The sequence below is a fragment of the Cetorhinus maximus genome, chromosome 1 (assembly GCF_964194155.1).
Source record: "Cetorhinus maximus chromosome 1, sCetMax3.hap1.1, whole genome shotgun sequence".
In the NCBI taxonomy this organism is placed as follows: domain Eukaryota; kingdom Metazoa; phylum Chordata; class Chondrichthyes; order Lamniformes; family Cetorhinidae; genus Cetorhinus; species Cetorhinus maximus.
The window spans coordinates 2,681,613-2,695,193 of record NC_135879.1 but is presented as its reverse complement, the minus strand read 5'-3'; the positions used below and the strand labels follow the sequence as shown (position 1 = coordinate 2,695,193).

Sequence of the window (13,581 nt, the reverse complement as noted above, 5' to 3'; positions counted from 1 at the left end):
GCAGATTCACCAATAATTTTCAAAATAAATTGGATAAATACTTGAACATTTGCTTGATTATGGGGAAAGAGCAGAATGAGTGGTGCTTTTTAGATAGCTCTGCCAAATGGTTGGCACGGACACGATGGGCTGAACAGCCGTCCGTGTTGTACAATTTTATGATTCTATGCTAGTATAAAAAAATTTGCCCATCTTTCATTGAAATACAGGATATGCAGCTGAATGAATTGAAGAAACAAGTAGCTGCCTTGACCAGCCAGAATGAACAGGGTCAAACAACGATAACACAACAGACATCCCAGATTCAGCAGTTGCGGGACCAGTACAATCTTCTCAAAGTACAAGGTATGATGCAGTGTAAAACAATCCCATCTAACTTTTCTCTCTTTAATATCCAAGGCACAGTAACACATTTAGGAAGAGTGCAGATTTTCAGGAATGCATAGGGACAATTACAATGTAACGTGATTTTCCTCCTCTCCCTTGAGTCTCTACAAAATTTTTAAGACATCATTGTAAAGCACTTACAAACGAACAAATTGTTTTTCTATCATAATGAGTTTCTTTAGATTTAGTTGAATTATAAGCAGATGGAAAACATGCTAATCAACAGACATAAAGCATGATTCTTTTAGGACACAATTATCAACGACATTCTGGAGATTCCACAATTAATTCTTTTGTTTTGGCCATTGTTGCCAATAGTTTAGGGCACATGTTGAGAACCAATTTTAGCATTGTGTAAATAAGTGTCCCGTAAACTAGGTGAGGATCCACTGTTTACACAGTTTCTTATCATTTGGAAACAACAAGCTGGTTAGACTGCCACCCCTTCCCTCCAAAGGAGTAGTTGTTTTTAGGATTGTCTGACCATTCAGTGAGAATATGTTTATCTTCCAGGGGTAGAATATGTTTATCTTCCAGGGGTAGAATATGTTTATCTTCCAGGGGTGGCGTTATTTTCTTTGCATTTTTGAGCCACAGTACTTTTCCTTGAGTTTTTTTATTAATCCCCATTTTTAAATTGAGCATTGGTGAAAAGAAAACAAACCACTGATGTATGGGCTGCAGCTGAGCTGCTTCTCCAAATCTAAACAACACCCAAGTACGTTGAAGTTGGTTCTTAGAAGCTTAACTGGTACAGGAAAAAGAAAAGGTGACAAATGAAAATCAGGCCATCTGTAAACTTCAAAGGGCGGTTGGAATGTTTCAATTCTTGTTAATGCATTGCAAAGTTTTACTCCTGACCTCAAAATTTTACAAAATTACGTTTTGTTCTTGTACATGTCACTGTCAACATGATATCCATACGTTCAAGCTGTTTTGCAGAATGGCATTGCAGACCTTGCTTTGATTATTACTAGTTCAGTAAGTCAGCGTGCTAATTTTGTTGCTTAGGTAAACCCCTAGACAGCCAACATCACATTCACAATGAAGCAGCGCAGATCAATGGCATCCAGCCCAAGGCTGAGGCAGAAGAAATTGGAAGGTTACGAGAAGAGATCGAAGAACTGAAAAAGCAGCATGATGTATTAGAAGGGCAGCTGGCTGAAAAGGAGTCTGTGATTGATAAACTGGTACAAACTATTTGATATTTTACCCATTAAATATAACACTTCTCACTGGCTTCTAGTTCAGGCCAAGGATGAGATTGCACGTGAGAACAGATCTGCAGCCCAGAACGTCCTTTCAGAAGCGTTGCTTGCTTGTAAATGATAAACTGAGAAGGTTAAGGGTAGATTAACTACAGGTATTCAAGGTGGTGAGGGTTTTTGATGTAGCCGGTGGAGAGAAACTGTTTCCTCTGGCAAGTGGGTCAGTAGCCAGAATCATGGATTTCAAATAAGTGGCAAAAAGAATTTAAGGGGAAATGAGAGTCTTTTTCAGAGGGCTGTTAAATACACTATCTTAAAGGATAGTGGAAACAAACCCGGAGTTTTCAAATCACATGTGCTCGAAAAGTCTAATTTATGGGGCAATGGGGAGAAGGCTGAGGTGTGGGACTAAGTTGGCCTCCTTTGCTTTAAGATTCTGTGATTCGAGGAAAGGGATCATTGGGTGATTTTTCTTTCTCTCATCCCCCCCACCCCCCCACCGTTCACCCAGTTATCAAGATGAGGAATGTAACTTCTGGGAAGCAAGACATGTTTCTCCTCATATTCCTGTATTGCACAATAAATTGGGTACTACAAGTATATTCCCTTTCACTCTGCCTAAGCAGCCTGCCATAACCCAAACTCAGTAGGACCCCCTCACCCAAAGTGATCACAGTTCCTTTGTTATGAATAAACCTGCTACTTTAGTGTGACATTATAGATTGTTTTGCTTGGGGATTGTTTTTGTGGCCATGCGTGTTCAATTTCACTTAATCCAACGGAATGCCTCTTGATCACATCAGTCTGCACCAGCAATTAAATTGGAATTCAATTAAAGCTGTTTAGGCTCTTGGGAATATTTTATGCATATCTGGTCTGCTTTGCAATCCAGGCTGTGGCAAATTAAACGTACACTATCTACTCTTCAACTGGACTGAGTTCCATGCTCTTGTCTATTCTTCCCGGTTGAGAGACTATACTGATACCAGTGTTCTCTTAACATTAAAAAATAGAGTAGATCATATTCAAACCTGCTCCACCATTCAATATGATCGACTGATCTTCTGCCTTAACTCCATTTTCCTGCCTGCTCCCTATATCCCTTGACTCGCTGAAGCACACAAGATCTATTCTCAGCCATGGTGTTTTTATGGGCCATTTGACCTGACCGTTGCTTCTGCTCTGAGTCGCAGGTTGGTGTTTTGGCAGCCATGATTTGTTTATGTATTTGTGAATTTTAATTTGATTACAGAAAGTGCATTTTTAAGTTGCATCTGATTCTTTTTGAGTTGATCAGTCTGCACCTATTAACATTGCATCATAGCTCTATACGGTAGAAAGTGCAAAGTGGATAAACAACTGAGAGGTATCTGGTTTAACTGATTCTGTAGAGGACTAATCAGACAACAGGAAATACAGGTGAAGGCTGCTTGGATCCTGCTGGTGAACAAACAACAGAACTGCACAAGGTAGGGCTTCTTTCCTATATTTTATTTATAAATGTGCACATTTTAAATGGATTTTTAAACCCCTGAGTGCATGCCACTAGGATTAGATTTTTGATCATTCTAATATATTTAACCAGTATAACTTCATTAATAGTTATTTGTTACACAAAGATCACTAGAACTCTGCAGAATCTGTCAGATATCATGCATATTATCACTAAGGAACTAATTATTATCTTCCCAACAAAAACATTCCTAAAAGTACTAAGGCTGTGATTTAATCACAGTTAACTGCTGTCATTAATAAGTTCATTTTTCACCTATTAATTTTCTCAGCGTGAGTTGATTGCAGGAGTTGTGCAAACAGGATTGTTTTTTTTTGCAAAGCCTCAAACTTGCATTTCTTTACTTCAAGATTCTTCAATATTCATTCCCCCTTTCACTCAGGCTGTTCACTAACATCATCTAAGTAGCCAAGTGATCCACTCTGAGGTCTCAGCCAATCTTGTTCTGAGCTGATTAGTGTGAACCATGCAAGAGCTGTCTGTTGGTGACTTCTTTTACACTTTGTTTCAGTCTCTGGGGTCGCACTTGACCTTGGGCTTGATACTTTCAGAGACTGCAATGGTGTCAGGTGCTGAATCACATCTCTAAATCCACTCCTTAGTGCTCCATGGTAGGGTGCAATAACGCACCATTCCACCTGATGTGGTAGCATGCCACCTGACAAGGAAGACTTCTGGACACACAACACATTCACCAATACAAGTATATGAAGCATTTGCACAGTGTGTGGGTTTTCTGAAAATTGGGAATCAAGCATGGTAATTACGTTGTAGATAATACATTTAGAAAATATATAACCATCTGATGAAAATCTCCTTGATCCCTCTTCTTAAAGAAACGAGGGCCTATTTTTCCTTCAGATTTGGGAAACGTTCAGTTCCCCAAAGGTGGAGATAAAGAGCCTGTCAAGGGACGGGATATGCCCTGTCGGTACCAATTTAGGAAATCTCAGGTTTTTATATTTGTCTTATTGCATTAAATCAGCCCTCTGTATTCTGGAGATGGTGTGATTACAGTAAAGGAACATGGCCAAGTAAATGCTTGTCCACTTGAACTGTAAAGATTATCACAAAGCCTAATTGTGTACCTAGATTTTACTTTTCCAAACCTGAACTGTGAAATAAAAACAAAAACACTGCTTGAAATGTACACCAAGCCAATTGGCCCTGGAAAGAGAGAAAAATGCAAGATACTTTTTTGTATGTGAACCCATAACTTGGATTGTCCCTGGAGAGATTTTTTTGAACCGTTAGATAGATCTGCGAGGAGCACTGGATTTGCAATTGGTTGTAGCCGGTGAATTAAGAGCATCTCACAAAGTGTTAATATACCAGGAAAGGTGTGAGTGATGAATTCTGTACCATTGCCATAACATTATGAAGAGTGTTGATTTGGGTGAGATTTCTCCACCTCTCTGTCCTCCCCCCTGCCCCCAAACTGAGTATTGGCAAATAGATTCGATGGAAACACTAGATTATGCAAATGATTCTAGATAAACTTAATCCCATGTATTGTAACAGAAATTAATCCAGCAATTTCTAGAAATTACAGCCATCACAGCTATTTTTTAAAAACACCATTAATGTTAGCAAGTCTTTCCTTGAAAAGTTGTTTTTTGCTTAGTTAGTTATCGCCCGGTTGAGTTTTAGGCCTGGCTGTGCTTCTGAAATAGCCTGCTCCAAAACCTTAACTTCAGTAACACCCTGCAATTACACCCTATGTAAATTTTCCCTCCTGCTGTTAAAATGCTGCTGCTTTCTGGAATCTCTCTTTTGCCCATTCTGCATGTGAGACCAGACTGGGTGTTGGTGCTGTTTAACCAGGAATGGCATCACAGCTGAACCTGGTTCTGTCCTCGCCCCCACCCCTGCCCCCCTTTTTCTATCATTCCTTTGTATGCGAAGGATTAGTGAATGAAAACAAAGGTCTCGGGGGTGGGTGGGGGGAAGGTTGAATGCATTTTTGTGCCATTCGTGCCCCATGTGTGTCTTTTCTGCCACCTACCCCCCCCCACAAACAATATTTCTTCTGTCAAAACAGGAGTGCATTAGCATTGGCTAATTTATCTGGTATGATGTCACTCATTAAAATATAGATACCGTTTGAGTGCTAACTCAAAGTCATTAATTGGATAAGCAAATGCATTCAAAGAGTAAGGAAGCCTATCTACTGAAGGTAACCTAAGGTTTTCTTACTGATCCCTGCATTGAGCGTAGAAGCTCCAGCCGCATTGTAATGGGTAGAACCATTATAAAGATTTTCAGTGGTTCCAGATTAATCTGTAACTTAAATTAACCTCTGTTCAAAGTAGTTTTGTTTCTCTCCTTGGGCATGGTGAGGTTTAGCATTTCCCAAACACCACTGAACAATTTTTTTTTAATTCTTTCATTGGATGTGAGCATTGCTAGCAAGGCCAGCATTTGTTGCCCATCCTTAATACAAGGGTAAGGCTAGAAGCACTGAGTTTACAACTGTTGGTAGTAGGAACGGTACAACTTTAGAAGACCTTCAAAAGAAGTCTTGAAGTCCATCAAAAACTGTTGTGATGCCTTGTGCAGAAAAATTTTACACTAAGATTTCATTGAAACTTTCAACTTTTTTAACTTCCACTGAAAAGTTTATAATCATTGCTACAAGCCAGTATACAAGTAATGGCAATAGCATTTTTTTTGTGAATTAATTTACAACAATTTAAACTTGTTCACTTGCACTTTGACACCCTATTTAAAGCCTGTAGCCATAGCAGAAGCTGCATCAGGGGATAATGACAGTGCTTCTGCATTAATGAAGATCACACAGCTCGAAAGCAGACTATCAGCATTGGATGATGAAAATCAAAAGTTAAAGGTAGGTTATAAATTAGTCTATTGTGTCTATTTCTACTAAACTGAACAGCTTTCAAATTGAATAAAAACAGAATTACCTGGAAAAACTCAGCAAGTCTGGCAGCATCGGCGGAGAAGAAATCAGTCAACGTTTCGAGCCCTCATGGCCCTTCAGCAGAACTGAAGCATAGTTTCAACAAGGGAGAAATATAAATTGGTTTAAGGTGGGTGGGGGGGAAGAGACACATTGAGGGTGTGGTGTGAGCAGATAATCAAAAGATGTCAGAGACAAAAGGGTCAAAGAGGTGTTGAAGGTGGTGGTCTTTGTCTGAGAAAAGTGCTAATTAAGAATGCAAGACAGGATATTCCTGTCTTGCATTCTTAATTAGCACTTTTCTCAGACAAAGACCACCACCTTCAACACCTCTTTGACCCTTTTGTCTCTGACATCTTTTGATTATCTGCTCACACCACACCCTCAATGTGTCTCTTCCCCCCCACCCACCTTAAACCAATTTATATTTCTCCCTTGTTGAAACTATGCTTCAGTTCTGCTGAAGGGCCATGAGGGCTCGAAACGTTGACTGATTTCTTCTCCGCCGATGCTGCCAGACTTGCTGAGTTTTTCCAGGTAATTCTGTTTTTATTTTGTTTTGGATTTCCAGCATCCGCAGTAGCTTTTAGCTTTTTGTTTTTAGCTTTCAAATTGAAATACGTTTATGTGAGTGGTGCTTAAATTGTGCATTATGGTTATGGTTTAATTCTAAATGTTATTTGTGTTGAGCTGCTTTGTTATTCTGACTTGTCTCGTTGCTTTAAACATTAAAGTGCACATGCATTCAGTTATAACAATACAAGATCAGATTTTTATTGAGATAGCATACTACACGTTCTGGTATGTTTACTCAGCTGTATTGCACTTCACGATTCCAGTATGTGAACAGCAACTTTTACAGTAATTCTAACTTTGATCTCTATATTCCATATATACTACCCAAAATCATAATACATCAAAGATATATACAAGTGGCATCAGAGAAACAACATGGAGCCAGCAAAATTCACTTAGACCCACTCAATCTATTCTAATCATTTACTTGCCATGATATATTGCTCACACACTTTCTATCATTTTATTACTATAAATAGAAGTGATCAGATTAACATCTTCTAAACCATCAGAATGAGTTTCACACATCCCATCACCCCATTTCTCAAGGGCAATTAAAGATTGGTGTTAGGACGTGGCAGATGATGTGTGTCAGGTGGACCAAATCTACAAGGGAAACTTGGTTGCGCTATTACAACAGTTTTGCAATTTGTATTTATTATGAGATGTGTACGCTGAATTCAGAAGTAATGAGTCCACCAAGGCCTTTAGAGATTTTAAAAAATTAAATTAAAATATTTATTAACAAAATGAAAGATTTCAAGCACATACATAATACCACAATTACTTAATACTGTAACTGCTTCTAAAATTCCTAATTAACCTGACTCCCAGTTACACACCCCCTTTAAGGCAATAGCCCAAAATAGATTTTAGATTTAAAAACAAAACCAAGTTAACACAGTACCCACTTGACAGTGGAATTCCAAATGCCTTTCTCCAACTTCAGTTACTGGACATAGTCGACTTATGCATAAATGGCTGGAGGCTTCTTGAAGGCTGTTTCGCACACTCCTGTTAGATCTTACATGGCCCTCCTCACATAGCCTTTCATTCCCCTTTATATATGTTTCTCCCACTTTAATATGTAAATTCCATTGTTTCGTACATTTTTGGAATGGCACATTTCCCATAATATAAAAAGCTTCATGTTGATGATATTGTCAGTAACCTTTGGGAAAAATAAACACATTCCTTAGCCTTGCTTATCTGGCTAGTTGTAAGCAGACTAACATCCCTTTGAAATCCAAGCAATCCCTTCGTTTATCTAAAAATGCAATTCCCCTTCACACCTTACATGCTAAGCCAGCATCTATGCTTATTCATTAGCATTTCAAGCATATTTCTACATCTAGCTTTTTGATAATTCTAAACTTGCAGTCTACCTCACTCCAAATGTAATTAAATCACACACAACCAACTATACTTACCCCCATAAACCTACTTTACAATAAACCAGAAAAATATTATGAAAATTATTATACTTTCGTAACATCGGCAATCAATGCTGGCCTTGCTAGTGGTGCTCACATCCTAAGGATGAATATTAAAAAAAAACCTTCCAAGTTTTGAGCACCTCTATCCGACTGCCTGTTAATCACATAGCTCTAATGAGAAAAGCCTTCATGCACTAATCAGTGCAGGGAATGCAGCATGAGTTTGAGGGTTAAACTAGGTATTAACATTGCAGCTTCATCTGGGATTATTGTGTTTGATTCATATGCACAGGACCAGGTAAAGCTCTTGACTGAGGAGCAAAGGACCCTGAATCAGCAGCTTGCCTCAACAACTAGTACAGTTGCCATTCTTGAAACTGACAAGAGAAAACTCCAGCAAGAGGTGACGGAATCAAAGAAGGAACAGGATGATCTGTTGGTACTTCTCGCAGACCAGGACCAGAAAATCTTTGGATTTAAGAACAAGCTCAAAGAACTTGGAGAGCCAGTATGTATGATGTAGCAGCATCAATATTTTAATGACTACATGGGTTTTTGCTAGGCCAGTTAATATGGGTGTAGTACAGACTGTGTACATGTTTTATCTGGTCCTTCATTTACAGCAGCAAATCTAAAATTGCTCTAATTAAAGCTAGACAATGAGCATGTTCAGGCAAATGCACTGTAAACACCAACCTTAGTCTTAACTATTTATATTTACTTTAAATATGTCTATCAGTAATGTCGTATTTGTACTAGGCCAATTGGAAGTGAATTTGTTATTCTGATTCAGAAATTAAAGCTAAATATCCTTATGTAGTATGATAATCATTACAGTTGAGTAGAATTTTAAATGGTTGAAGCATTTAGGAAGGAGTTTGATATGGTCATGTAGTACAAGGAAAGAGGGAGGCCTGGAGTGGTTGTAACTCTTTCGAGTACATTTACAGTTCTTGACTTTTTTTTTGTTCAAAGTCCTGGAGTGGGACATGAACCCACAACCTTCTGACTCAAAGGTGAGAGTGCTATGAACTGAGCCACAGCTGACACCTCCTGGGGTGGTTGTAACTCTTTCGAGTTATCAACAGTCACAGATTGTAACTCTTTCGAGTACATTCACAGTTCTTGGTTTCCGGGAGTGGGACATGAACCCACAACCTTCTGACTCAAAGGCGAGGGTGCTATGAACTGAGCCACAGCTGACACCTCCTGGGGTGGTTGTAACACTTTCGAGTTATCAACAGTCACAGATTGTAACTCTTTCGAGTACATTCACAGTTCTTGGTTTCCGGGAGTGGGACATGAACCCACAACCTTCTGATTCAAAGGCGAGGGTGCTATGAACTGAGCCACAGCTGACACCTCCTGGGGTGGTTGTACACGGATCTTTGAAGCTGGCAGGACAATTAACAAAGTTAATAAAGCATATGGGACCTTTCGCTTTATAGAGACATGGTGTGTAAAATCCAGGAAGTTATGCCAAACCTTGTTGAACACTAGTGCAGCCCCAGCTGGAGTATGGTGTCTAGATTGGACACCACTCTTTAGGAAGGATGTGAAGTTTTGAACAAGGTACAGAAGCAATTTGCCAGAATGGTTCCAGGAGTGAGGGTTACAATTACTTGGGTAGACTGGAAAAGTGGGGATTGTTCTTCTTTAGATTAGAGAAAGCTAAGAGTGGCTTTGAGAGAGGTGCTTAAAATCATTTAGATTTAGTTGGAGTAAATGAAGAGAAATTGTTTCTATTGGCTGAAAGGTTGATAACCAGTTGACACTGATTTAAGGCGATTGGTAAAAGAACCAGAGGCAACATGTACTTAACAATTTGGAGTACGCTGTCTGATGGTCAGTAGTAACTTTTGAAAGGGATCTGGGCAAATACTTGAAGGAGAGAACATGTCAGGTATATGGGGAAAGAGTGGGTGAGTGGGACTAACTGGAATGCTCTTCAAAATGGTCGCCTCCTGTATTGTATTATCCTTTGATTCCACGAAGATATTTGCACATAAGTCTAAAACTAGGGAGTCGCAAATGTGTGATCGTCAACAGTAAATCCAATAGGAGATTCAGGAGAAACTTCTTTTCCCAAAGTGTGGAGAGAATGTGGAACTTGCTACGGTGGTGAGTGATTGAGGCAATAGCTTATACGTGTTAAAGGGGAAGCTGGATTCACCCAGAGAAAGGAGTAGAAGGATTTGATGATAGGGTGAGATGAAGTAGGGTGGGAGGAAGCCCATGTGGAGCATGGACTTGTTGATCCAAATGGCTTAGGCTTTAAATTCTGCATAATTTACATACAAATCAAAAATGTGCTAGTAGTATGTTAGGCATAATTGTAAGAATATTAGACTTAAAAAAAAACACTTGCTTAGGTTTAGGAATATGAAGTTTAATTAACACATAAAAAAGTTATCATGTTGATTGATTTGGATAAGTATTTTGAGAATGATTTTGGGCTAATTTGCAGTTGTGATTAGTCACCATGTGTAATGTTTTTACTGTAAAATCAAATGTTTATTTAGTATCTATTGAAGCAATGTAGTACGATAGCAAACAATTTCTATTGTTTTATCCAGGTTGAGGATGAAGATGATTTGGAGTCTGCTGACCAAGAAGACGATGATGATGATGATGATTATGAACCGAGTTAATTGTATTATGATCACACAAAGGCAGAACAAGGAAATAAAATGTAAAGATGGTCAAGGCTTCTATTACCACAAAATGCATAATGTAGAAGCAGAGTTAACAATATTTTGTTTTTCTTTTGGAAAGGGGTTTTGAAATTAGTTCAATTGTATCTTCTACCAGTTAACAAGTTTGCTTACCAGGCAGGAGAGAAATTTTTAATTTTCAAAGTATTAAAGTTTTAACAAAGCAACGTTGTTTTTCTCCAAGGGAAAAAAATAAATTGAAAACATTCCCTCATGGTACACTAAGCAGCAACTCATTATTGGAGTGAAGAATAGCTCACCAACTTTAGTCTACAGTTATGCCTGTATAACTTGCAGCATTTTGGAAGTCTAAACCGAAGCAATGTTGCAATATGTTGTATTTTCTAGAGAATGCATTATTGTGGGAGGTTGCAGACCAACCTAGTGTTTAAAAGCAGCCCTTGAGAAAATGGCTAGATGTCAGATCAAGAATCAGGGCACCTAGATGTCCTACACAACTTTCCTGTGACAAGAACTGATTGAATCACAGTGGCCGCCTTTCACCATTCATTTCATTGATTTACATAAACCCATGTATCCATCAAGCATGAGAGCAGTGTGTTGTAGGAGTGAAATGTGGGGCATCTATCTTGCCGACCTTTGCGTTGTTTCCAAGGCATTGTGTCTCAGGATCTGGAGGCACACCAAAATTTGGCGGCCCTTCTGAATTGAGGCATGTGCTGGTAAACAGCTGAACTGGTCATCACCCTGATTTATATCAGTCAGTCATTCACGGAGGATCTAGTGTGCCTTTGCATTGTTCAAAAGCTGTGTTCTGTCCCTCAAATTCAACAACGCATGGAAATATGTGCCGAGAAGCTAATAACTGAACAACGTTTGAACAGTTTGGAATTGCAGGTATTGCATTAATGTCGATTATTGTTTGCAGACAATGCCACAGACAAAGATTTATTTCTACATTAGCTGTATTGCTGAGATACAATATCCTGTATGATTTATATAATTTATTGGCTGTTACGCCAAAATTGGAATAAAATGAGATAGTACACTTTATAGAAAAAGAATGTAATTGTGTTTTGGAAATAAAGTTCATATCTAGGAAATTTCAGATAAACGTTTTCACTAGTTTCATGCAGTGGAATTTTTTACCATTCTATCCTATTATGTTTTAACTGAGTATGGAGTCAAATGATTGTTGTACAGTGAATATCTGATTTCTCAATGTTATTTCCTTTTCGACCTGGCAAGGGTTACGAGAGAAGTTTGAGATCTGATAGTTTCCAAACAGAACATGAGAGATTTTAATAATTGCAACAGCCTACTGAACTGCTGACTGCGCATCTCACCCATGTATTTAAACCTAGTAACAAGTTCTGGCCTCTTGCACACCTCTGATTTCCATTGGTGACGCCAACATTGGCGGCTGTGTTTTCAGCCACCTGGCCCCTAATCTCTGGAATTCCCCCAAACCGCTCCATCTCTTTCTCTCTCTCTCTCATCCTATAAAACATTTCCCTAAACCTGCTTTATAGACCAAACTTCTAGTCACCTGCCCTGATGTCTCCTTATGTGTCTTGGTGTCGATATCTTATAAACCACCTTGGGATGTTTTATTATCACAGAATCGTTACAGCACAGAAGGAGGTCATTCAGCCCATCATGTCTGTGCTGGCTCTCTGAACGAGCAGTTCTGATAGTGTCATTCTTCTGCCTTCTCCCTGTAGCCCTGTTCATTCTTCCATTTCAGATGATGATCCAATTCCTTTTGAAAGCCTGAGTTGAACCTGTCTGCACCATGCTCTTAGGCAATGCATTCCACATCCTAACCACTTGCTCCATGAAAACGCTCTCCTTCATGTCGCCATTGCTGCTTTTGCCAATTACCTTAAATCTGAGCCCTCAGGTTCTCAATTCTTCCTCCAGTGAGAACAGTTTCTCCCCTATCTATTCTGCCCAGACTCCTCATGATTTTGCATACCCTATCAAATCTTCTCTCCACTTTCTCTAAGGAAAACAGTCCCAACTTCATTAAAGACAAAATGGATAGCTTCAGGACAGATCTTTCAGCTCAAAACAAGGCATCCATGAGGTGCTGTGAACCATCAGTAGCAGAATTGTTTTCAGTAACAATTTTTAATCTCATGGCATAGAATATGTCTCACTCCACCAAAAGCTTCAAGCAAAGGGACCAACCCAGATGCAATAAGAAGTGTAGGAGTGTGTGCCAGGAGCAGCACTAGGCATAACAAAGTGAGATGTCAACCTGCGATGCTATAATGCAGGACTGTGTGCATGCTGATCATCAGAAGCAGCATGCAATAGACGGCTTAAGTGATCCCACTGCCAATGGATAAAATCTTAGCTCTGCAATCCTGCCTTAACCAGTCATGAATGATGGTAGACAGAGTCACTACCCTCAAAGATGGGGAAGCCTAGCATAAGTGCAAAAGACAAGGCTGAAGCATTTGCAATCATCTTAAGTCAGATGAGTGAATGTTCCACCTCATACCTGAGGTCCCAGCCATTACAGATTCCAGTCTCCAATCAATTCAATTCACTATAGCAGGAAATAGCTGATGGATGAAACAAAATCTATGGGCCCTAACCGTGCTAAAGACCTGTGCTCTAGAACAAGCCATGCCACTAGCCAAGCTGGTCCAGTACAGCTACAACACTACATCTGCCGGAAAATATGGAAAATTGCCCAGTTATGTCCTGTAAGTCTACTCTGAATTATCAGCAAAGTGATGGAAGGGGCCATCAATCGCACTATCAAGTGACACTCACCAGTAACCAGCTCACACATCTCGAACTTACATTCCACCAGGATTATTCAGTTCCCGGCTTCGTTACAGACCTGATTCAA

General features: G+C 39.3%; 1 protein-coding gene across 2 annotated transcripts in view; it reads left to right on the top strand.

Moving 5' to 3' along the window:
- uso1 (USO1 vesicle transport factor) overlaps nt 1-11,833 on the top strand; it is a 70,054-nt gene extending 58,221 nt beyond the window's left edge. For both annotated transcript variants that reach the window (XM_078566292.1, XM_078566234.1), the window contains 6 exons: nt 210-345; nt 1,399-1,577; nt 2,987-3,064; nt 5,840-5,956; nt 8,333-8,548; nt 10,617-11,833. In XM_078566292.1, the coding sequence (XP_078422418.1) occupies nt 210-345; nt 1,399-1,577; nt 2,987-3,064; nt 5,840-5,956; nt 8,333-8,548; nt 10,617-10,691 (801 nt within the window). In that variant the 3' untranslated portion in view covers nt 10,692-11,833. The remainder of the gene's footprint in view (nt 1-209; nt 346-1,398; nt 1,578-2,986; nt 3,065-5,839; nt 5,957-8,332; nt 8,549-10,616) is intronic.
- The last annotated feature ends 1,748 nt before the right edge of the window (nt 11,834-13,581 follow it).